The following is a 24,492-nucleotide window of genomic DNA, read 5'->3' as shown; positions in this document are numbered from 1 at the left end:
ATCTATTTTCCAAATAACTTTTCATCCACTTATAAGCTAAACCTCTTATTCCATATTTATTTAATTTATTCATTAATATAGAATGATCTATAGTATCAAAAGCTTTTTTTAAATCCATAAAAATCCCAACAGTAATTTTTTTATTATCTATTTCGGTAGATATTGCTTCTAAAAGCTCCATGACTGCCATTGAGGTGGTCCGTTTTTCTCTAAACCCATATTGGGTTTCACTTAAGAGCTTATGTTTCTCAATAAAATTATCCAATCTATATGAAAATAATTTTTCTAGAATTTTTGAGAACTGTGGCAACAATGATATTGGTCTGTAGTTATTAAACGTGTGTCTTTCTCCACTTTTATGAACAGGAATGACTTTGGCTATCTTCATTTTTGATGGAAATATACCAGTTTTAAATGATAAATTACAAATATATGTAAAAGGTTGTACAATATATTTCATAATACTTTTAACTAATGTCATATCAATGTTAAGACAGTCAGTAGACTTTTTATTTTTTAATGTTTTCACAACATTTAATACTTCTATATCATTAACATCATTAAGAAACATTGTGGATGAATTATTTACAATGTTCTTATCTATTTCACGTTTGTTTCTTGGCTCTGGGATTTTGTTTGCCAAGTTACTGCCCACGTTAACTAGATATTCATTAAAATTATTAGCTATGTCAGAAATTTCATCAATTACCATATCGTTATCTTTTATAAAATATTGTGGAAAATTTGTTTTTTTAGAACTTTTTTTAATTACATAATTTAGTGTTTTCCATATTTCTTGTGTATTGCCTTTATTCTGTTCTAATAATTCATGGTAATAATCTTTCTTTCTTATTCGAATAATATTTGCTAATTTATTTTTATAGATCTTGTACTTTGTTTCAGCTTCCACAGTTCTCAATTTAATAAATCTTTTATATAAATTATTTTTCTTTTTGCATGCATTCTGTATTCCCTTCGTCATCCATGTCTTATTTGGACCTTTATACTTTCTTGTAATTTTAATTGATGGACAATGTTTATTATATAAAGAAATAATGGTTGACTGAAATTCACTATATGCAATATCAGGATCGTTATTTGAATAAACCTCAGACCAGTTGTGTTTCTCTAAATCCAACTTAAAGGCAGCCATGGAGCGTGTTGTTCTTACTCTAGTTTCAAATGTGTAAGTAGTCGGCTTCATTTTTTTATCAAAATAATCATAAAAAATTGCAAAGATCGGGAGGTGATCACTTATATCGTTAATAAGGAGTCCACTTTCTATTTTAAGGTCAATTTTATTTGTGAATATATTATCAATTAGTGTAGCTGTATCGATTGTTATTCTACTAGGTTTTATAATAACAGGAAATAAACTATTACTATACATCATATTTATAAAATCAGTTGTCTTCTGATGTCCATTAGGATTTAATAAATCAATGTTAAAATCACCACACAATATTCGCAATTCTTTATCATTTGTATAACTAAGGATATCTGTTAACTTATCGTTAAATGTATCAAGACATGATCCTGGTGTCCTATATATACAACTTATAATTACGTTTGATATATTTTTTATGTGAACTTCAATAGTTACACATTCCATTACATTATCCACAGTAGTAGTTAGATGTTCAATTTTACTACATTTGAAAACCTTATCAACATATATTGCAACTCCTCCTCCCCTTCTGTTTTCCCTATTCAACACAGAATGACATGAAACCGGACGTGTTGAGGACTTTACTCTGAACAGTATTTGGGATCCAAGACGTCACTTTCTCGCTCATTACGTCAGCAAATTCCCATTGAAATGATCGAAGAAGGCTTGCGGTTACGCACGGGATACGTCATCACGATCATGTGACCAGGAACATGGCGTCCCACACCATACGATCGAATTTGGACACTTAATCGGTTTAAAATAAAATTCAGGGAATAAGATGCCAAATATATTATTATATACACTTTTATTCTTTGTACATGATGCCTAATCCTATAGGAGAATCCTGTGTGACGTATTGTTTATGTTTCGCGCGTTGCATCATGGGAAACGTGTGGCAAGACCCAACGTGTTTTGCATGGAGTTCGATGGTTTCGCACATTTGGACGAGGACTAAGAGAAGCAGATGGTTCATTCTTGTGTCATAAATTGTACGGCCTGGCCTGTCAGGGGCTTGATAAAAACAAGTTGTTGTTTTTTTTTTTTAAATCGCATTCGATTCGCAATCGAAAGCGGCCACGTCTCATGCTGACGGGTTTCTAACGCTCACTTTATTACCGGTCAGTAGCCTACTTGTGACTATATATTTGTTATTTGGATAGGATTAAATAATAATAGAGTTTGTGCATTATAAAATCCGCTGAGTCATACTGTTTTGCGGTCTTATTCAGGTGTTCCCACTTATGTATACGCAGTATCTATTTGGGGTGTGCCAAAAAATCGATTCATAAAAGAATCGAGATTCTCACTTATTAATCGAATAAAATCGATATTAATATGCAAAAATCGATTTTATTCAAATTAGAAATGAAAAAGAAGGGGAAAAGGCAGTTGTAGCCCACATGCTGTTTTTGTGGAAAAGGGCACTTACAATACAAAATTAATACATGTTTAAACAAAAAAAATAAATAAATAAAAAAAATAAAATAAAAATAAGACACTTTAATGTCTATTTGTCATTTTGTCTTGCAAAGCATACTGCAGTAGATCATGACAATGTTGTGCATATCTGTAAATTGAAGCAAAAAATCATTTGTCAAACAAATAATTCTGAATCGAAAATCGTTTGAATCGAGAATCGAAAATCGATTCTGAATCGAATCGTAGACCCAAAAATCGTAATCGAATCAAATCGTGAGACAGTCAGAGATTCCCAGCCCTCGCATCTATATTTGTAAGTTCCATCCTGACAGCTCCATTAAAGGTGCTACAATGCTAATATGCTATGTAATTGTAGTGAACAACAACAAATATAAAACAAAACAAACAAAAGAATATTTTTTGAGTACAATACTGTATGTGTTCATGCAATCTACTACAAAGTTGAGCCAAACTGAAACTAAACTAATTAGATCGATATTATAGTGCCAGAATCGATCCGGTATCCATACTGTCGAGGTATCAATAATATCGATGACCTACCTTGTCGGGCTAAAAGTCATGGCTTATGGTGTAGTCATATTTAAAAGTGACATCTGATGCTGAACACTGAATGGACACTGGCAAAAAGATTTTTCCTATAAATAATAGAATTGTTTTTAGTAAAATAAAAGTCTACATGAAATGAACATATTAACTAAAAAAAAAAAAAAAATGCTGTTAGAATATAATGAGCTACATGAATTGCAGTTGTTCCAGAAATTTACCAATACGCTGTGCATTTCAAAATATGGAAAATAGACATACAGGTTTGGGCCAAAAGTAGTGTTACAGAGCAGGTATGTGTTGTACACAGCTAAAATATCTGATTACCTCAATACCATGATGTTTTTTTGTGTGTGTGTGTGTGTGTGTGTGTGTGTGTGTGTGTGCTGACATTGTCCCCCATTAACATTGCAACATTCCTCAAACTCTCCCGAACACATAGTATGATCTGTAACACTACTTTTCGCCTACTCTATGATGTTATTGGGGCAAAATTAAGGAAGGCTTGTCCATTGATTGTGTGAACAGACTGCAGTAAAAATGAAGTCACTTCAATGTTTGCTGGTTTTATTAAGTTTGACATGCTCCTTGACTGCACAAGTACATGTTATGGAGTGAGGGCATGTTCCCACCAACGATATCATATTCTTCAAAGGCTTGCTGAGGAAAGTGAGGGAGGAGTCACTCCATGGCTTCAGACACCTGGTCAGCAGGTCCTGTGTAAAACAAGTGGTGCTTGTACATGTGACCATTCCGTATTGCTTCACACAAAAAGTTCATGTAGTGTGTAATACCGTCCATATGTAAATGACATACCAAGACGTCGGCTGACTTCAGTTTGTTGCAGCTCAGATATGGTAGGTGGAGATACTGGTGGTACAACACCGAAGCCTTCTGGGGTCCTCCATTCAAGTGTCCTCATTCGGGGCATTCCAATATGGCTGCTGACTCTCCCCTTGATATTTTTTTTTCTTGCAGGTCGGTGATGTATTTAAACGGTGCATGAATGCTTGTATACATCAGAATATGGTTCTGGAAGCCCTCAAGTTTGGCTGTTGATCTAGTGTGACACAAACAAAAACAAAATTATAAAATAAAATAAAATAATTGATGATACTACTATATGTCACCAACTTTCCAACAAAGCCCCCAAAATAGAGGTAAGATCTTTAGTTTTTGGGCCCAAAACATTGTATTAGCTAGATAAAAGAACTTGACTGCATAGAATATGCAAAGGCTGCTTGCTTGTCGAGTTTCCGTGGAAAACGTAGCAGCCTGTAAATTCTTGTGCACCCAATTACACAATGGACCAGTACACACTTGAGTGAGAGAGTTCAGACTCTAGCAGTGCTTACGGTACAGCCAGCATTTAAGTCCAGTTATTCCCTGCCGAAAATTAATTTCGAGAACACTATTTTCACCAACCACAACGAAAATAATTTTCAACTCCTCCACTAATACAGCATGCTTTAGATTCTCCATTGAAGTTATGGGCAAATATACCTCCGAAATCACAGTTACATTACATTACACAATAACTTGCGCATTTACTCTAAATATAACGTGCCAGCGGGAATCTTTTTTTTTTTTTTCAAAGCAAGTAGCTTCATAACGAAATCGTTCGAGTGGTGCGGAGTTGCTAATCAACAGATACAGTGATCATAAAACAAAGGTACGAACATCGTATTAATTAGTACGATGTATACTTTTTCTCTCGCTCTCAAAACGTAAACACAAATGTACTCTTACTTACCGGTCAAGTAGAAAGCAGTCGAAGGCACCGGCACGTCCCAAACCTAGTCTGTTCCTCATTTCTCTCCATCTGGCAAATGCGGCTACAATATAAACTCTCGTTTTGTCGCGCTGAAATAAAATAAATTCCCAAAGCAAATGTGATGCTTGATAATGCTCTCTTCGGGGACCGGAAACTCTTCCTCTTCGTGTACATGCGGTCGCCATACAAACCGGAAGTGCGTCTGCAAAGGCGTTCCAAAAACGCGTTAAGAAATGGAGCGCTGAAATTTGTCGTTGACGGCACCCGTAGCAGAAAGATGGCGGGGAAACATGGCGGACACTAGAAGCCGCGGCCCGGACATGTAAGATAATTTGCGATTTCTAGACTAACCGTTATATTTAAAAAAAGTACGTTTATGCGATACAACGTATCTTTTTACATACTACTAACACAAACAATTGGGGTTTTTTTTCGAATGATTTATTGTTTCACCACTAGATGCCACTGTATAATACTGAGTGTACCTTTAAATAAACCTTGTTTTTACCTTATGATTCCATCGATTATGCTCCTGTGAGGATTCAGGTTTTTGAGGTAGATTGAAACCAAGATCCGCAGGTCTCCCTCATTATCCAGCTCTTCTACATACAGCTCTGTAAACCTGCAGAGATTAAATGTTTAAGTAAATAGCAATTGTTAGTATTGCTCTTCTTCATGATATGTCGGCACCATCTTACCTGTTCCTAAGACCAAGAGGCAAGTTCCTTTTACCTATATCAGTAGCTGGGTTCATGCAGGCAAATAGTCTGAAGTCTGGGTGCCTAACAAGGGCAGCTAAGAGCAAAACCGATAAGACAGGCAAAATTAAATAAAAGACCAAACTCACGTAGAAGAGTTTTAAATTCTATATTTAACTGTAATAATATTCACTTCATTGTTAGTCCTATAGCAAATAAAATTCATACAACCATGATAAAAGTTCAATTCAAGTGGAGTTTATTGAGCTTAACAGCCATGATTCATGATAATGTACAATTTAATTAGAAATAAGACAAATATTCATGGTAAGATCATATGTAGATTTTGTATTGGAATAAAACAGAGGAGTAGTTCACCCCCAAAATGACTTTTTTTTTTTTTTTCTATTGATTAACCATGACATGTAGACTGGAGTACAGTACAATATTTTTGTTTTGTATTTGCCACATTCCTAAGACAAAAATATGATTTGAGAAAAATGACCCCCATTCATTACAACGGAGACCAAATGCAATGTGCGTTTAACATTGTAAAGCAATTTGGGCACCAAAGCGCTATATAAAAAGCAGTCCATTTATATGAATACAATAGTGTCATGGTGAGTTAAACAAATTCTACCCAAACCGCTCTTCAAGTCATCTGGTGAAAATTCTTCCATTTTTAATATCGCAATATGACGGAGCCCCTCTGGTGTCAGGGTCTGAATTTTTTATATATTTTTTTGCTAAGCTGTACCCACAGTTTAGTAATCTGTACCATGCTTTGTTTTTCAAGAACGTAAAGCCTGCCGCTCACTGGGTTCGAAGTTCGAACCCACATTGATCTCAGATATAGCCAAAAAAAAAAAAAAAAAAAGATTTGGTGGGGGAAAACGGACCCCTCAGTTTCCGACACCTCCCTCTCAGCCGTGCACTTATTGTGGGGAACCGGGGACACTGCCAGCCTGCGCCCGGCGTGGAGGCTACCGTACTTCATAAATTGTATTTATTTGGCTTGGTACCACAAAAATCTTGCTGGTCTGCAATAGTGATAGACCGATAGGGTTTTTTCAAGGCCGATACCGATACAGATTATTAGTAGTCAAGGAGGCCGATAACCTATATTTCAAGCCGATATTCTTTGCAGTAAAATAGAAAAATAAAAATAAAAATCATTTTTAAATATATTAACAGATTTGTTTAAAAAATTAGAACAACATTTGCCGTGAGCTTCCAGGGTTATTACAATAATAAAAATTGGTGATAATAAAAAAAAAAAAAAAATTATTATAGATGTTTTTATGTATTTATTATTTTAATATATTAATTATAAAATAAAAATTAAAAAGTAAATAGATCCCTAAAGATTTCTCAAATTTAAACATATATATATATTTTTTAAATAAAGTGTAGGGAGTTCCTATCTTTTTAAAACAATTTTATTTATTTATTTATTTTAAATAATAATAAAATAACTAGACTAAGCAATTTCTGGAGAAATTGCGTGGGAATGCTGAAAGCTGAATGCTAATAGCTGAATGCTACGCTAAATGCTAATAGCTGAATGCTAATGAAGGAAATAGAAAGATAAATTATGTGGAAATTACATAGTAACTAATTATTAATTACTAGTAACCAGTGAATGTGTCATTGAACATTAAATATGTGGTAAATAACAATGAAAGATAAATTGTGTGTAAATTAGAAATTATCAATTGTAGATGAATTATAAATGAAAAGACAAAAGTTGGAATTCAAGTAGTCTGAGGCTGGTTTCAAACCCTCGCCTCCTGTTTACTGTTCAATGAGCTGCCGCACAGCCACTCTACCCACTGACCCATAGGAGAGTTGTTGCCATCATTGAAGTGTTGTGAAATGTAATTGAGAGATATCTTGCTGAACCAACGTGTCAATGAACATTAAATTGAATGCATTAAAAAAAAACTTATGTTAAATGAATAAAGAAAGATAAATAGGTTGTAAATTACAAATGAGAAATTATGAATGAATTATAAATGAAAAGACAGAAGTTTAAATTCAACCAGTCTGAGACTGGTATCGAACCCTCACCTCCTGTTTCCTGTTCAATGAGCTACTGCACTGCCACTCTATCCACTGACCCACAGGAGACTTGGTGCCATCATTGAAGTGTTGTGAAATGGAAGCAGCGAATGTGTCATTGAACGAATGCATTAAATGTAATGTAGATTAAATGAATAAAGAAAGATAAATTGGTTGTAAATTACAAATGAGCAATTATGGATTAATTATAAATGAAAAGACAAAAGTTTTAGCTTTAACTAAAAAAAGAAAAAAAAAATATGTACAGTCAGAGGTGGGATTTGAACCAACAACCTCCTGATTACTGGACAAAGAACTTAACCACTCAACCACCACAGCTGCAATAAAGTCTGTGATAATGATGGATGCACTGAGGTTTAGTACATTAATTGTTTTATGTAAAACAATTGGAAAATATCCATGTCTGAAATGAAAGTTGGGGGTGACAAAAAAATAATTCCCTACCGAGATTCGAACCCAGGCTTGGGTGTAAAAATGCAACCACACTCAAGTTAATTACCAGGTGAGCTAATGGGGCTTGGTGCAAATCAGAGGAAATTGGCGTATTTGTCTTTCAAAGTGTCATCTAATGCTGAAAGGCATGAACGCAAATTGGGGACACGTGTTTAATAATTTCACTATAACGCATTTCCTGATATGATAGTCAGTTGGTATACTTAATATCCGTTTACATAATTCCCACGGGCACGTGTGCAATGTACAGTATTATGTGGGAGTAGTTAGACGGCAAAAAAGTGAGGAGAATAAAATGCTATAATAAGTAAGATGAGAGAATCTCAATAACATGCTCAGCATTCCCACAATAAGTTTAATAATAATAATAATAATAATAATAATAATAATAATAATAATAAAGGTTAGAAACAACATGTGGGAATGCTTTCAACATTCCCACAATAAGTAAGATGAAAGAATCTCAATAACATGTGGGAATGCTTTCAGCATTCAATAATAAGATGAAAGAATCTCAATAACATATGATGCTTTCAGCATTCCCACAATAACTATATTGATAGATTTGTTTCAAAAAAATATTTTAAAAAATTGCAGCGTTTCCAAGGTCATTAGCATATGTTAAGCTAAATAAAAAAAAATAAAAATTAAAAAGCAAGTAAATAGATCCCGAAAGATTTCTACAGAAAATAACGTTTTCTAAAATTTCAACATAATTTCTTAATTTAATTTTTGTTTTAATAAAAAGCGTATGGAGTTCCTATTTTTTTGAGTCCCCCTCCGTGAGCCGGTACCTTAACGTGGTGGAGGGGTTTGCGTGTTCCAACGACCCTAGGAGCTATGTTGTCTGGGGCTTTATGCCCCTGGTAGGGTCACCCATGGCAAACAGGTCCTAGGTGAGGGGCCAGACTAAGAACGGCTCAGAAGACCCCTATGATGACGACGATATTTGGAGAAGCGTTTCCCTCGCCCGGACGCGGGTCACCGGGGCCCCCCTCTGGAGCCAGGCCTGGAGGCGGGGCTCGCTGGCGAGCGCCTGGTGGCCGGGCCTGCACCCATGGGGCCCGGCCGGGCACAGCCCGAAGAGGCAACGTGGGTCCCCCTTCCCACGGGCTCACCACCGGTGGGAGGGGCCAAAGGGGTCGGGTGCAGTGTAGGCTGGGTGGCGGCCAAGGGAGGAGACCTTGGCGGACCGACCCCCGGCTACAGAAACTGGCTCTTGGGACATGGAATGTCACCTCTCTGGCAGGGAAGGAGCCCGAGCTGGTGTGTGAGGCAGAGAAGTTCCGACTAGACATAGTCGGACTCGCCTCCACACACAGCTTGGGCTCTGGTACCAGTCCTCTTGAGAGGGGTTGGACTCTCTTCCACTCTGGAGTTGCCCATGGTGTGAGGCGCAGAGCAGGTGTGGGCATACTTATTGCCCCCCGGCTCGGCGCCTGTACGTTGGGGTTTACCCCGGTGGACGAGAGGGTTGCTTCCCTCCGCCTTCGGGTGGGGGGACGGGTCCTGACTGTTGTTTGTGCATATGCACCAAACAGCAGTTCAGAGTACCCACCCTTTTTGGAGTCCTTGGAGGGTGTGCTGGAGAGCGCTCCCTCTGGGGACTCCCTCGTCCTGCTGGGGGACTTCAACGCTCACGTGGGGAATGACAGTGAGACCTGGAGGGGCGTGATTGGGAGGAACGGCCCCCCTGATCGGAACCCGAGCGGTGTTCTGTTATTGGACTTCTGTGCTCGTCACGGTTTGTCCATAACGAACACCATGTTCAGGCATAAGGGTGTCCATATGTGCACTTGGCACCAGGACACCCTAGGCCGCAGTTCGATGATCGACTTTGTAGTCGTGTCATCGGATTTGCGGCCGTATGTTTTGGACACTCGGGTGAAGAGAGGGGCGGAGCTGTCAACTGATCACCACCTGGTGGTGTGTTGGCTCCGATGGTGGGGGAAGATGCGGTCCGACCTGGCAGACCCAAACGTATTGTGAGGGTTTGCTGGGAACGTCTGGCGGAATCCCCTGTCAGAAGGAGTTTCAATGCCCACCTCCGGCAGAGCTTCTCCCTTGTCTCGGGGGAGGCGGGGGACATTGAGTCCGAATGGGCCATGTTCCGCGCCTCCATTGTTGAGGCGGCCGATCGGAGCTGTGGCCGTAAGGTGGTCGGTGCCTGTCGTGGCGGCAATCCTCGAACCCGCTGGTGGACACCAGCGGTAAGGGATGCCGTCAAGCTGAAGAAGGAGTCCTATCGGGCCTTTTTGGCCTGTCGGACTCCGGAGGCAGCTGACAGGTACCGGATGGCCAAGCGGAACGCGGCTTCGGCGGTTGCTGAGGCAAAAACTCGGGCATGGGAGGAATTCGGTGAGGCCATGGAAAACGACTTCCGGACGGCTTCGAGGAAATTCTGGTCCACCATCCGGCGTCTCAGGAGGGGAAAGCAGTGCACCGTTAACACTGTTTATAGTGGCGATGGGGTGCTGCTGACCTCGACTCGGGACGTCGTGAAGCGGTGGGGGGAATACTTCGAAGACCTCCTCAATTCCACCAACACGTCTCCTTTTGAGGAAGCAGAGTCTGGGGACTCTGGGGTGGGCTCTCCGATCTCTGGGGTCGAAGTCACTGAGGTGGTTGGAAAGCTCCTCGGTGGCAGGGCCCCGGGGGTGGATGAGATCCGCCCGGAGTTCCTAAAGACTCTGGATGTTGTGGGGCTGTCGTGGTTGACACGCCTCTACAACATCGCGTGGACATCGGGGACAGTGCCTCTGGATTGGCAGACCGGGGTGGTGGTCCCCCTTTTTAAGAAGGGGGACCGGAGGGTGTGTTCCAACTACAGAGGGATCACACTCCTCAGCCTCCCTGGTAAGGTCTATTCAGGGGTGCTGGAGAGGAGGGTCCGTCGGGAGGTCGAATCTCGGATTCAGGAGGAGCAGTGTGGTTTTCGTCCTGGCCGTGGAACAGTGGACCAGCTCTACACCCTCCGCAGGATCCTCGAGGGTGCGTGGGAGTGCGCTCAACCAGTCCACATGTGTTTTGTGGATTTGGAGAAGGCGTTCGACCGTGTCCCTCGGGGAGTTCTGTGGGGGGTGCTTCGGGAGTACGGGGTGCCGGGCCCCTTGATACGGGCTGTTCGGTCCCTGTACGACCGTTGCCAGAGTTTGGTCCGCATTGCCGGCAGTAAGTCGGATTCGTTTCCGGTGAGGGTTGGACTCCGCCAAGGTTGCCCTTTGTCACCGATTCTGTTCATAACTTTTATGGACAGAATTTCTAGGCGCAGCCGAGGCGTGGAGGGGTTCCGGTTTGGTGGCCTCAACATTGCATCTCTGCTCTTTGCAGATGATGTGGTGCTGTTGGCTTCATCAGGCCGGGGCCTTCAGCTCTCACTGGAGCGGTTCGCAGCCGAGTGTGAAGCGGCTGGGATGAGGATCAGCACCTCCAAATCCGAGACCATGGTCCTCAGTCGGAAAAGGGTGGAGTGTCGTCTTCAGGTCGGGGATGAGATCCTGCCCCAAGTGGAGGAGTTCAAGTATCTTGGGGTCTTGTTCACGAGTGAGGGTGGGATGGAGCGGGAGATCGACAGGCGGATCGGTGCAGCGTTTGCAGTGATGCGGACTCTGTATCGGTCCGTCGTGGTGAAGAAAGAGCTGAGCCAAAAGGCAAAGCTCTCGATTTACCGGTCGATCTACGTTCCAACCCTCACCTATGGTCACGAGCTGTGGGTCGTGACCGAAAGAACGAGATCCCGGATACAAGCGGCCGAAATGAGCTTCCTCCGCAGGGTGTCCGGGCTCTCCCTTAGAGATAGGGTGAGAAGCTCGGTCATCCGGGAGGGACTCAGAGTCGAGCCGCTGCTCCTCCGCGTTGAGAGGAGCCAGCTGAGGTGGCTCGGGCATCTGGTTCGGATGCCTCCTGGACGCCTCCCTGGGGAGGTGTTCCGGGCATGTCCCACTGGCGGGAGGCCCCGGGGACGACCCAGGACACGCTGGAGAGACTATGTCTCTCGGCTGGCCTGGGAACGCCTCGGGATCCCGCCGGAGGAGCTGGTTGAAGTGGCTGGGGAGAGGGAAGTCTGGGTTTCCCTCCTGAAGCTGCTGCCCCCGCGACCCGACCCCGGATAAGCGGAAGAAGATGGATGGATGGATGGATGAGTTCCTATTTTTTTGTAAAGTGGAAATATAAACCGACCATAGATGAAAAGTTCCCTTCATCTCACTGAGTGACAAATGCATGCGAATGTAGCTCATTTGGGGTTTTTGTTAGGGTGTATAAAACGTTTCAAAAGATCTTCGCAGTGAAAAATGATCTGAAGATGTTCCAAATGTGTTTACAACAAGTCAAAACTGACTGTCAACAAATTACAATTCCTGATGAAAAACCCCAAGTCGCTATATGTTCACAAATACTCACTGCTCAGTGAGATTACCAGCTTTATCGGCCTTCAGATTCAAAAAATGGGCGATGCCAATATTTGTCAAAATGCCAGATATTGGCACCGATAATCGGCCTGGCCGATAATCGGTCTATACCTAGTTTGGAAACCCCGAAATTTATTCTTAGCGTGTAAAATCGTGCGCGAGTGGGTGACCTCAGTTTGCTGGTGTACGTAAGTGTTGCATTCAAGTGTGCAATGGAAAATGGTCAACTGTTCTTCTCCTGCACGGTCGTAACTTAGAAAGACGTGCTTCAGAACCAAAACACGGCACCATTTAATTTTACGTGAATCGGTGCTCTGAGGTACCGACCCAAATCGGTCCATACTAATAAAAGTGCCGTCTTCGGTACCCTTCCCTAAATATTAGGACATCCAGAGGGTGGATGGTTGTCGCTGCAAAACTCACGTTAGGTCCACTTTAATAAGTGTTAGTCACCATAAAAATAAAAAGATTATGACTAAGAATGAGAATTATAAGCAGAAGAAGAACAACAAGAACAACATGCAGAATTACCATTAGGGATGTAACGATAACGGCAATATCGTGATATCGTGATATTAAAACTGCCACAATATCGTCGTCGTATATTTAAAAAATATGTAAAAGGAACATATCTGTTAAAAAAAAAAAAAGTCAGGTTGATTTCCATTTGTGCAGTTCTAGCACCCTCTAGTGGATAATCTATTGCAATTTAATTTTCATTCGGGATGTTTTGGCCTTCTATGTTTAAAATCTATGCTAATTGTCAGATGAAGGGGAACCGAATTTGCTTGTGAAGCGATCGATGTGTGCTTGCATTAGCAACTAAGTGCCTCAATATTATTAGAGATTGTAGGGGGTTTAGATGCATTGCTGTTATGTACAAACTCAATATTGTGCTTTTTTTAGTATGAGCTCTTTTTGTTTTACAATATGACCTTTTTTAAATATCGCCAACCCCCCCATAATATCGTGATAATTATCGCTTCGTGCCCTTCATATCGTGATATTGTGTCGTGATGTTTGGCTATCGTTATATCCCTAATTACCATGCGAAGTATCATTTCAAAAAACAAACTTACCTAAATCTCCACGATCCATCAGAACTAGGGATCCAGCACTGCTCTCCAGTAGTCCACTCAAACACTCGAGGGTCTCTGGTGCTGCTAGATTTATCTCATCTAGTAAGATCCAGTCGCCCTTCTTCACTGCCTTGGCTAATGTTCCCTATATAAAACAAAAGCAGTTTGAAACTGCTCCAACCAAAAATACATTTTGATGAAAATTTTATGTTTCATTACAATTTATTGTCTATAGTGGCTATGGATGGATGGATGGATGGATGGATGGACGGACGGACGGACGGACGGACTGGAGTACCCGACGGGGAGAACATGCAAACTCCACCCAGGAAGGCCGAAGCCTGGACTTGGTCTTGCGTCCTCAGTACTGGGAGGCGGACGTGCTAACCATTTATCCACCACCGTGCCGCCTGAAGCACCCATGAATAAGCTTATTTGTTTGAATGTGTCTGTGATGGTGATTGTAATGAGAATTAATAAAAAAAAAAAGGTTTATGGTTCCGGTGACGTCATCGAACGGTATGGCCGCTTAGACAGATAGCTCTCCGGTGAATCTAACTCAATCAACCCGTAAAAGCTGTATATTGTTAATCACATTATAAAACTAAACGCGAGGTACACGGGGAGAATATGGGGAAAAGAGATGGACGTTCGAAACCTGTTAATGAAGAAAGGCAGGGCGAAGAAAGCGTGTCTGCCCCAGATGCTAGCGGCGACGCCGGTGCAAATGCTAACAAGGCCCCAACCCTTCCAGCTACTACACCGATTATGACTGTTTTGGAGGAACTACGGGATTTCCGTAAAGATTTCCAGGACTTCAAAGCGGAGTTGGTCGCTGTAAACCAGCGGATTGTCGAAGCTGAAACTCGAATTGACAACGTGGAAGATCGAGTCCAAAATGTGGAGCAAGTTTTAGCCAAGATGCTAACAGTCATGACCGCACAAGAAAATAAACTAGTGGACCAAGAAAGTAGAGCTCGAAGAGTGAATTTGAGGCTGTACAATGTCCGCGAAGGGGCAGAGAGTGGATCAACGATGGTGGATTATGTGGAGAAATTACTTCGGAGCAGCCTGGACATTTCTCCGAGTATGAATCTCGGCATCGAAAGAGCACACAGGGCGCTGGGCCCTCGACCCAGGCCAATGGAGAAAGGAGAGGAAAAGCCGCGCTCTATAATTGTAGCTTTTGCGCGCTACATTACAAAAGAAGAAGTTCTCCGGAAGGCGTGGACTAAAAAAACAGTCCTCTGGGAAGAGAGGAGATTATATTTTGATCACGACTATCCTCCGACCATTCTACAGAGACGTAAGGAGTATGCAGAAGCGAAAGGGGTTTTGAAGCGGCACAACATCAGATTTCAGACCCCGTACCCTTACAAATTCAGGGTGTTCTATGAAAATGGAACCAAGCTATACCAGTCGGCGGAGGAGGCAACCACTGACATGATCGCCAGAGGACTGCAGGTTACCAAGGTAACGAAGAGGGAGACCCTGACGGAGCAACTTGCACGGTCTGCGTGGACGGCAACAGGAGGGCGAAAGAGACGTGATGCCGGAGACAAACGTGATAAAGCCATCCGGGAAAAACTTCAGGTCTACAGGAGGCAGACATCTCCCACCGTTGAAGATTGAGGAAACAAGGAAGTTCAAAGCTAGGATGTGGGTAAATACTCCTTCCATCTCTTTTTCTACTAAATGAGGATCAAAATTGGAGAGACAAATGTCTTGTGACATACAGAGCTTTCATGGGGGCCCTTTTTCTCCCGAGAGAAGAGGCCTTTCCCCTATTGTCAGTTTTCACTATCTTACTTCAGGGTCATTTAGAAGAGACCCCTGCCTTGGATCAACAGTTGTTGTTCTTTTTCTTTTGTTTGATCTATTTTTTGTTGATACATTGTGGCGTTTTTGTTATTCTGTTTTATTTTTTTTGCATCTCAGGGAGTAGACCAATTGTTTGCATATTGACCCATGTTGATTATTTGACTCAAAAACTATGGTTAATGGTTCAGTAAAATTTCTTTCTTTCAATGTGAAGGGGCTGACAAATCCGGTGAAGAGATTTAGAATCTTAACCAAGGTGAAAAAAGAACAAGCACAAGTGGTGTTTTTGCAAGAGACCCATTTGACTGACAGTGAGCATGAAAAATTAAAGAGGATGGGATTCACAAGTGTGTTCTATTCTTCATACAAGTCGGGCCGGAGACGAGGGGTTGCAATTCTCATTTCAAATAAGTTAAATTTTGAAAAAACATTTGAAATGAAAGACAAAGAGGGAAGATTTATATTACTTAGAGGCAGTATAGATGGCAATTTAGTTACGTTTATGAATGTTTATGTACCCCCAGGTAGCGATTTAAGTTTGTATCAGAAAATTATAACCACTATTGTCACTGAAACTAATGGTTGTTTGATATGTGGTGGAGACCTGAACATCCGTATGCGACCAGATCTTGATAGTTCTAATGGGAAGGCTCCAGACAACAGTGGTTTACACAAAAAAGTATGTGCACTTTTCGAAGAAGTGGGCTTAGTTGACATATGGAGGGATTGTCACCCATCGAGGAGGGACTATACATATTACTCAATACCACATTCTGTTTACACAAGGATAGATTATTTCATAACCTTTTCAAACAACATGGACAGAATTCAGTCATGTGACATGGGTACAATAGATGTTAGCGATCATGCACCTTTGTATTTAACAGTAGATTTTAATTTGTGCCCCAAAATGACTACATGGAAACTAGATTCAAGTATGCTTAAAGATACCATTTTCAAGGAACAAATTAAAAAAGAAATACAAGACTTCCTTGAAATTAACGACAATGGTGAGGTCTCACCTCCGATGCTTTGGGATGCACTCAAGGCGGTAGTACGTGGTAAAATTATAGCAATAACTTCATATAAAAAAAAGATAAGAAATAGAACATTGGAAGAATTACAGAATAAATTAAAAGAATTGGAAAAGGAACATAAACAGTCACTAACACCGAGCATTTTTGAAGAAATTAAGCAGACCAGGAATGAAATAAATAGCTTGACAACCCAAAATATACAGAAAAAATTAATGTTCCTTAAACAAAACTATTACGAAAGTGGATCTAAATCGCAGAAAATACTAGCATGGAAATTGAAAAAAAAGATTTCTGAAAATACAGTAACAAAAATTAAAGACCCCAGGACACAACATATAAAAAATAAATTACAAGATATTCATAAAGCGTTTGAATCATTTTATAAATCATTGTACTCAAAAGTCCAGGGAGGTAATGACAAAGAAATTGATGGATTGCTACACTCACTGAATCTCCCAACTCTGACTGAAGAGCAAAATAGAAAACTGACAGCAGATATATCAGAAGTTGAACTTGAGAAGGCCATTGGTCGGTTAAAGTCGAACACATCACCAGGTTCAGACGGCTATACAGCTCAGTGGTATAAGGAATTGAAAACAGAGCTATGCCCTATACTACTTTCAACATTTAACTGGGTTATGAAGAAGGCACGAATACCACCAAGTTGGAAAGAGGCAATTATTACAGCAATACCAAAGGAAGGCAAAGACAAAATTGAGTGCAGCTCATATAGACCAATTTCAATTCTCAACACAGACTATAGGTTATTCACCACTATAATAACTAGGCGGATGGAGGAATTTTTACCCCAGCTGATAAATAATGACCAAACGGGCTTTATAAGAAACCGGCAGACACACGATAATATACGCAGAACTCTTCATGTTACGAATCATTTACAGAAGAACTCAATGGAAGCATTACTTATAAGTGTTGACGCTGAAAAAGCTTTTGATTCTGTCAGATGGAACTTTCTTTATATAACATTGTACAAATTTGGGTTTAATGACTCAATCATTCAACTTATTGAGGCATTATACACTGGCCCAACTGCAAGAATAAAAATTAATGGTTACTTGTCAAACAGTTTTGAGCTGGAAAGAGGCACACGGCAGGGTTGCCCATGCTCACCACTTTTATTTGCATTGTATCTAGAACCTTTAGCCCAATCTATAAGACAAAACATGCATATTAAGGGTGTAACAGTCGGTGGCAGGGAACACAAGTTGGCCTGCTATGCAGATGACATCTTGATTTATTTGGGACAGCCTACTATCTCCCTTCCCAAAGTTATGCAGCAATTTGAACAGTATGGCTGGCTATCTGGATATAAGATAAATATAAATAAAACTCAAACACTTTCATACAATTATAACCCACCAGTGGAGATAACTTCTAAATATCCTATAAGGTGGCAAGCTGATTCCTTGAAATATTTGGGCATCATAATCCCGAAAGATCAGAAAAAACTTTATGAATATAATTATATTCCACTGAGTAGAACGATAAATGAAGATTTGAAACGGTGGAATTTAATTCCCTATTTATCATTATATTCACGGATTGAATCAATCAAAATGGTTGTCTTACCAAGACTACTTTATCTTTTTCAGACTTTGCCAGTACAGATTGATCAAAACCAATTTAACGAATGGGACAAAATGATATCAAGATATGTATGGCAGGGGAAAAAATCGAGGGTGTCTTTTAAGACTTTGCAATTAGCAAAAGAGAAGGGAGGATGGGGCCTCCCATCTTTGAAGAATTACTATAGGGCGGCACAGATGAAGGTGTTGATGAACTGGTGTGATGCATCCTATGATTCACAGTGGAAAAATATTGAAGAGAAAATCCTTCCTCTCCCGATACAGGCAACTCTGGCTGATGCAAACATTCAATACTACATTGATAGGGTAGAAAATCCATGGGTGCAATGCACTCTTACCATTTGGAAAGGCATAGTTAAGGAGTATAATTTGAAAAAAGATATTGTAATGTTAAAATGGTTTGCCTATGACTCTGATTTTTTACCAAACAAAATGGATACCCGTTTCAAAACCTGGACTCATAAAGGGATAACAACTTTGAGTAAATTGATTCAGGATGGGAAAGTGGTCAGCTTTGAGACAATTGCACATAGATATTCTTTGGAAAGGCAGGATTTTTATCGATATTTGCAATTACGCCACTATATAGACAAGAATGTCACTGTGATTACTGAGATGAACAAGGATTTATTGCAACTATTTAGAAACTCTTACAATGGAAAGACAAATACTAAGCTTATTTCCTTCTGGTACAGATGGCTAACAAGTCATAATACACATTTAGCTAAACATGTGAGAACAAAGTGGGAGAAGGATGCGGGAATAAGCATATCAGAAGAGGAATGGACTACAACATGGAAGCTTATGTGGAAATCAACCAACTCCTACAAATGGAAAGAATTTGGATGGAAAACTTTAATAAGGTACTTTATCACACCATGTCAGACTACACACTACGCTGGATCCCCTTCTACGTGTTGGAGAAGGTGTGGAGCTCAACGAGCAAATCATTTTCATATACTATGGGACTGTCCACTCATTAGACTCTACTGGAAGGATATTCATGATGCACTACAAGACATTTTTGTTAGTGTCTTTCCATTTGAAGTGAAGACTGTGTATTTTGGATGTCTATTTCAGGATTGGAGTAGAAAAGATAAATATTTACTAGGAACTTTACTGATTGCAAGCAAAAAAACTATAACAAAAAAATGGTTATCACCGGATATTCCTGATATCTCAACATGGTGGGATATAGTAACAAATATTTACAAAATGGAAAGATTAACATCAATTGTGAATCAGAACCATGGTTGGTTTGAGAAATGTTGGGAAAAATGGTTACAGTACATTAAAATAAAAAATCCCACTTTAATTCTAAATTAGGATAATCTGGAAAATATGCATGGTCACTCCCTGATGTTCTTGATGCTGTTTTGGTCATATTGTTTAGTATTTTATTTTTTATTTTTTTATTTTTTATTTTTTTTTATTGGGTAATTGTTGTTGCTTTATTTTTAGATGGGATTTGTTTGTTTTTCTAGAGAGATGAATGATGATATGCATATTCTTGCATGAGTGTATTGTACCCATCTGTCAAGTCTGAAAAGTTACAAATAATGAATTAAAAAAAAAAAAAAAAAAAGGTTTATATTTCAAGGCTTTTCTCTACAGAGTACGAGTGTTTCAATTACACTTATGTGGGCTCTGTATGTTGGGTTAATAGGATCTCTAAATTGAGAATATATTCCAAGTGTGGCTTAAATTATGCAACTATGTTCTGGTTATGTGTTTAATCTGTCTAGGCTCCATTACCTCCACCCACCTGAAACACTGAAAAGGATATGTGCAACAGAGAATGGATGGATTGATCTTAAGTACTTTACCTCCACAAAAGCAAAGACCATGGCTGTCTCACAGGCTCGAATCTGCTGCTGAGTCTGACTTAGTTTTATTGCCATCAAGTCCCACTTCTCCTGCAGTAAGGCAGCTGTACATGCATAGCAGGGGGAGAAAAAAAAAGTCAGATAAATGGCACAACAATAATTAGAATTGTTTACTCTACCGCTTTTTACCATTTGAGTTTCCTTTCAACTCTTTAGTGAGGAAAGATTTGCAGACATGGCCCATGAGTTTGAGTAGGTCGTGCCAACGTTTCTCCCTGAAGCATTTCTGCACATGGCCGAGAAATGCTAGGTTTTGTTTCCTGGAGTAAGTCTGGGAAAATAAGTCCTCAAAGGCCTCCCGCAGGGGGAGTAAGATCTGCCTGTGATCTACTGGCTTGTACCTAAATTAGACAAGACAACAAAGACTTCATTTGTATGACCATTTGTCACTCATAAGTTAAAAGGGCAAGTTAGCAGTTTTAAAAAATATGTGTCATTTATGTTAAAACTGTTCGTAAAGAAAATGTTGTCCACCGCTTTGAGGCCGTGCATACAATTGTAATGAAACCAAGTTGTTCATTATACGTACTTTGATATGTCTTTGGTTAAAAAGTAAAATAAAAAAAAAAGTTGGAATTGATGAATGAAATAGAAGAGTTCAGTTCAACTCACCACACTAGCGACAAGAATTGTCTGGCAGTGACAGGACAAGGCAATGAACGCATCACAGACAAAGGGAAGCTAGCACTTTCTATTCTTTGCTCTGGGCACATGGTCATGGTAATTTCAAGGAGGTCATGTGAAGGTTGGTATACAAACAACAACAAAACGGAATGTTCTTCCCATTCCATTCTTGTTGGAAAACGATCATTCAGATGAATATTGTGTGTTTAACTCTGAAAGGGCTAGTTTAGATTTTTTGACAAGAATCTATTTCATCCTCACCTCCAGTGTGTGCGATCAGTACTCAACTCAACTTTATTTATAAAGCGCTTTAAGAACAGGCGCTGCTGTATACAAAGTGATGTACATAAACATCAGTTTTGCAGTAAACAAGAACAAAGCAAACATTTTGAAGTGTGAATACAGGGTTTTTTTTGTTTTTGTTTTTTAGAAGTACATTATACATCAGTGAACAAATAAGAAGTAGTGAATAAAGAGATGAATAAATACATAAATAAGTAGACTAAACATCAAACTCATACACACCACAAAACACCAAGAACAAGTCTCATGTTGCGCCAAAAGCCAAAGAATACAGATGGTGTTTTAAGACGTCTTTTAAAAGAGGATAACGAGGGGGACTGGCTAATATTTAGTGGTACGTCGTTCCAAAGGGAGGGACCGGCAACAGCAAAGGCTCGATCTCCTCTAAGCCTCCGCTTAGCCCTCGGTACCTCCAATTGAGTCTGGTCTGCTGATCTGAGGCACCGGGCAGGTGTGTAGGGGTGCAAGAGCTCAGCGAGATAAGGTGGGGCAAGACCATTGAGAGATTTGAAAACAAATAGAAGAATCTTAAAATGGATTCTAAATTTCACGGGCAGCCAGTGAAGAGAGGCCAGGATAGGGGTTATGTGTTCCCTCTTCCGGGCACCAGTAAGGAGACGAGCAGCAGCATTTTGGACAAGCTGGAGACACTGCAGGGAGGACTGGCTGATCCCAAAATAAAGTGCATTACAATAATCCAGCCGATATGTAACAAAAGCATGGATTACCATTTCTAAGTGCTGCTGAGATAGATTTTTTATCAGCCAGCTGTCTAAGATGAAAAAAGCTGGATTTGACAACAGCAGCAATTTGCTGGTCCAGTTTAAAGTCACTGTCCATCTTGACACCCAGGTTTGAGGCTGTTGGCTTCAAATACTGTGCAAGAGGACCCAAGTCGGCAGGATGAGAAGAGCCGCTGGGACCAAAGACCATAACTTCTGTTTTATTCTCATTGAAGTTCAAGAGATTTAAAGCCATCCAGGCTTTGATTTCTTCCAGACAGGACAAAAGAGGCCTCAATGAGAAAGCGTCCTTTTTACTAAGCGGGACATAGATCTGACTGTCATCTGCATAGCAATGAAAAGAAATTCCATGTTTTCTAAGGATGGAGCCCAAGGGCAGTAGATACGAGAATAGAATGGGGCCTAATACAGATCCTTGCGGAACACCATATGACAGTGGGGCGGTGCGGGACTCGGAGCACCCAAGGCGAACACAGAATGTTCTGTCGGCCAAGTAGGATCGAAACCACCCAAGAGCACTGCCGCCAATGCCCACCAGGTGCTGTAAACGAGCCAACAGAATACTGTGGTCCACGGTATCAAACGCTGCAGTCAGGTCTAACAGTATGAGACATACATAGTCTCCAGTGTCATTTGCCAGGAGGATGTCATTAAAAACTCGTAACAGGGCTGACTCTGTGCTATGCATCCTCTTAAAGCCTGACTGGAAAACCTCGAAGATGTTATTTTCCTCCAAGAAGGTGCTTAGTTGCACGTGTACCACTTTCTCCAGAATTTTAGAGCTAAAAGGCAGTTTGGAAATGGGCCTAAAATTTGACAGCACACATTGGTCTAGACCAGGTTTCTTCAGGAGAGGTTGCACCACAGCATGTTTAAATTGTTTGGGGACTACGCCAGAAGACAAGCTACTGTTGATGATAGCCAGAACTGAATTGCCGATAGTCGGAAGAACCTCTTTAAAGAAATGAGGGGGAACAGAATCACATGGGGAGCCAGATAGCTTAATCTGGTGGACAACATCTTCTAGAGATCTCAGAGAAATGACTTCAAATGAGTTTAGCACCACCGAGCCATGGACTTGAATGGAAGGGTCAGAAGTGATGTTGGTGGTGGTGAGTGCTCTCGCTTTATCAATCTTATCAATAAAGAATTGAAGAAAGTTATTGCACATTTCAGGGGAAGAGTTAGTGCATGTAGGATGAGGAGGTTTAAGTACTAAATCAATAGTTTTAAATAGTACATGTGGATTCTGATGGTTTGCCTGAATGATATTCGCGAGGTATTATTTCTTTGCCTCTTTCACTTTATTCTGGTAACAGCGCCAATTATCTTTCAGGATCTGATAGGAGACCTGCAATCTGTCCTTTTTCCACCTTCATTCAGCTTTGCGGCACTCCCGTTTGGCTGCACGCGTTTTTTTCTGAAGTGGGGCGGTCTCTGCATGTGGGGCGGGAAGGGCGGCTCCCTCTGGCCCCAGGGCGGCTGACTTACCCTTGGCAGTGTTCTGTGAGACGAGTTCTGGTCCGGTGTTGGACGAGAAGAAAATCATCCAGCGAGTTGGCTGGCTATTTTCTTCTCATCCAACAACGGACCAGAACTCATCCCACAGGACACTGTCAAGGGTAAGTCAGTGCTGATTGCACACACTGGAGGTGAGGATGAAATAGAGATTATCCCTTTAAGTTTTGTTTTGGAACCCAACAGGCACGAATGACAAAAAGTAGTAGGACAATGATTAGTTAAATTAGGTTTGGTACCATACTTTTGGTGGAAAATAGCAACTTCTATGCTAATTAGTGTAACTTACCCGCCAAGTAGGTCAGCAGTATCACTCTGTTGGTTCATGTTTACAACCATCAACTTGTGCCCTGGAAGAAACATAAATTACAAATACAATCCCGGTATAAAAATGGTGGTGAGCGATGGCAAGTGCCAGGTTCTCCAGGTAACCAGCAAGGTAGAACATGAGCTCTCCACCAATCTCAAAGGTTCAACGAATGGGTGCAAACTGCAAAGTATTTTGGTGTTTTCATACTCAAATCAATTCGCTCTCAAGATCGACTTATGGCACACAATGACTGGATTAGCATTCAGTGAAGTTAGATGTTTGATTACATTAGTTTCAAAACAAAACAAAAAATGACATTCACAGCCGAACTGTCACTTTACGTATAGAGAACAGAAAAGGTTTCAGCACTTCTCCAAATAAAGGTCAAGAAGCCATGAACAAGCCCCCTATATGAAGGTGCACAAGTGAGCAACTTCAAAAGCATGGACTGGATTTTGTTCTTGAATTTGGGGAAACTTGAGCTCTAAATGACATCTTTGCCCACAGATAATATTGTTTTTTGTTTTTTAAATACAATTATACGATAATATAAAATAAACACGCAACTCTTGCATGGGTTTATTTTTTTAATCAAAGAAGCTCTCATAATGAAATTGTTTAATGTATGATATAAGTATATATTATATTGATATTTAAATAAGATCAGAATATTGCTTTTGTACATAACAGCAATGCATATAAACCACCTACAATCTCTAATAAGAATATTGAGGCACTTACTTGCTAATGCAAGCACACATTGATCGCTTCACTAGCAAATTAGGTTGCCCTTCATCTAACAATTAGCATAGATTTTAAACATAGAAGGCCCAAACATCCCTAACGAAAATTAAATTGCACTAATAAACTAGTCACTAGAGGGTGCTAGAACTGCAAAAATGGAAATCAACCTGACTTTTTTTTTTAAACACGTGTTCCTTTTAAATATTGTGAACATGACGACGACGATATTGTGTAAGTTTTAATATCACAA

The 24,492-nt window shown here is 40.4% G+C and overlaps 1 protein-coding gene and 1 long non-coding RNA gene across 8 annotated transcripts in view; both read right to left on the bottom strand.

Annotated features, from left to right (window-relative positions):
* mdn1 (midasin AAA ATPase 1) overlaps window positions 1-24,492 on the bottom strand; it is a 437,529-nt gene that overhangs the window by 338,011 nt on the left and 75,026 nt on the right. For all 7 annotated transcript variants that reach the window (XM_077510806.1, XM_077510808.1, XM_077510809.1 and 4 more), the window contains exons 15-20: window positions 23,478-23,538; window positions 20,130-20,341; window positions 19,941-20,044; window positions 13,650-13,794; window positions 5,627-5,723; window positions 5,437-5,550 (exon numbers count right to left, since the gene is read on the bottom strand). In XM_077510806.1, the coding sequence (XP_077366932.1) occupies window positions 5,437-5,550; window positions 5,627-5,723; window positions 13,650-13,794; window positions 19,941-20,044; window positions 20,130-20,341; window positions 23,478-23,538 (733 nt within the window). The remainder of the gene's footprint in view (window positions 1-5,436; window positions 5,551-5,626; window positions 5,724-13,649; window positions 13,795-19,940; window positions 20,045-20,129; window positions 20,342-23,477; window positions 23,539-24,492) is intronic.
* On the bottom strand, window positions 3,535-5,053 carry LOC144010667 (uncharacterized). The gene is made up of 3 exons (XR_013281285.1): window positions 4,908-5,053; window positions 3,971-4,214; window positions 3,535-3,870 (listed from the first exon to the last, which is right to left on the bottom strand). It is a non-coding gene; the product is annotated as an uncharacterized LOC144010667 (long non-coding RNA).

This window comes from Festucalex cinctus, chromosome 21 (genome assembly GCF_051991245.1).
Source record: "Festucalex cinctus isolate MCC-2025b chromosome 21, RoL_Fcin_1.0, whole genome shotgun sequence".
In the NCBI taxonomy this organism is placed as follows: Eukaryota; Metazoa; Chordata; class Actinopteri; order Syngnathiformes; family Syngnathidae; genus Festucalex; species Festucalex cinctus.
Note: the sequence above shows the minus strand (reverse complement) of the source record. Positions and strands in the feature narration are given on the sequence as shown.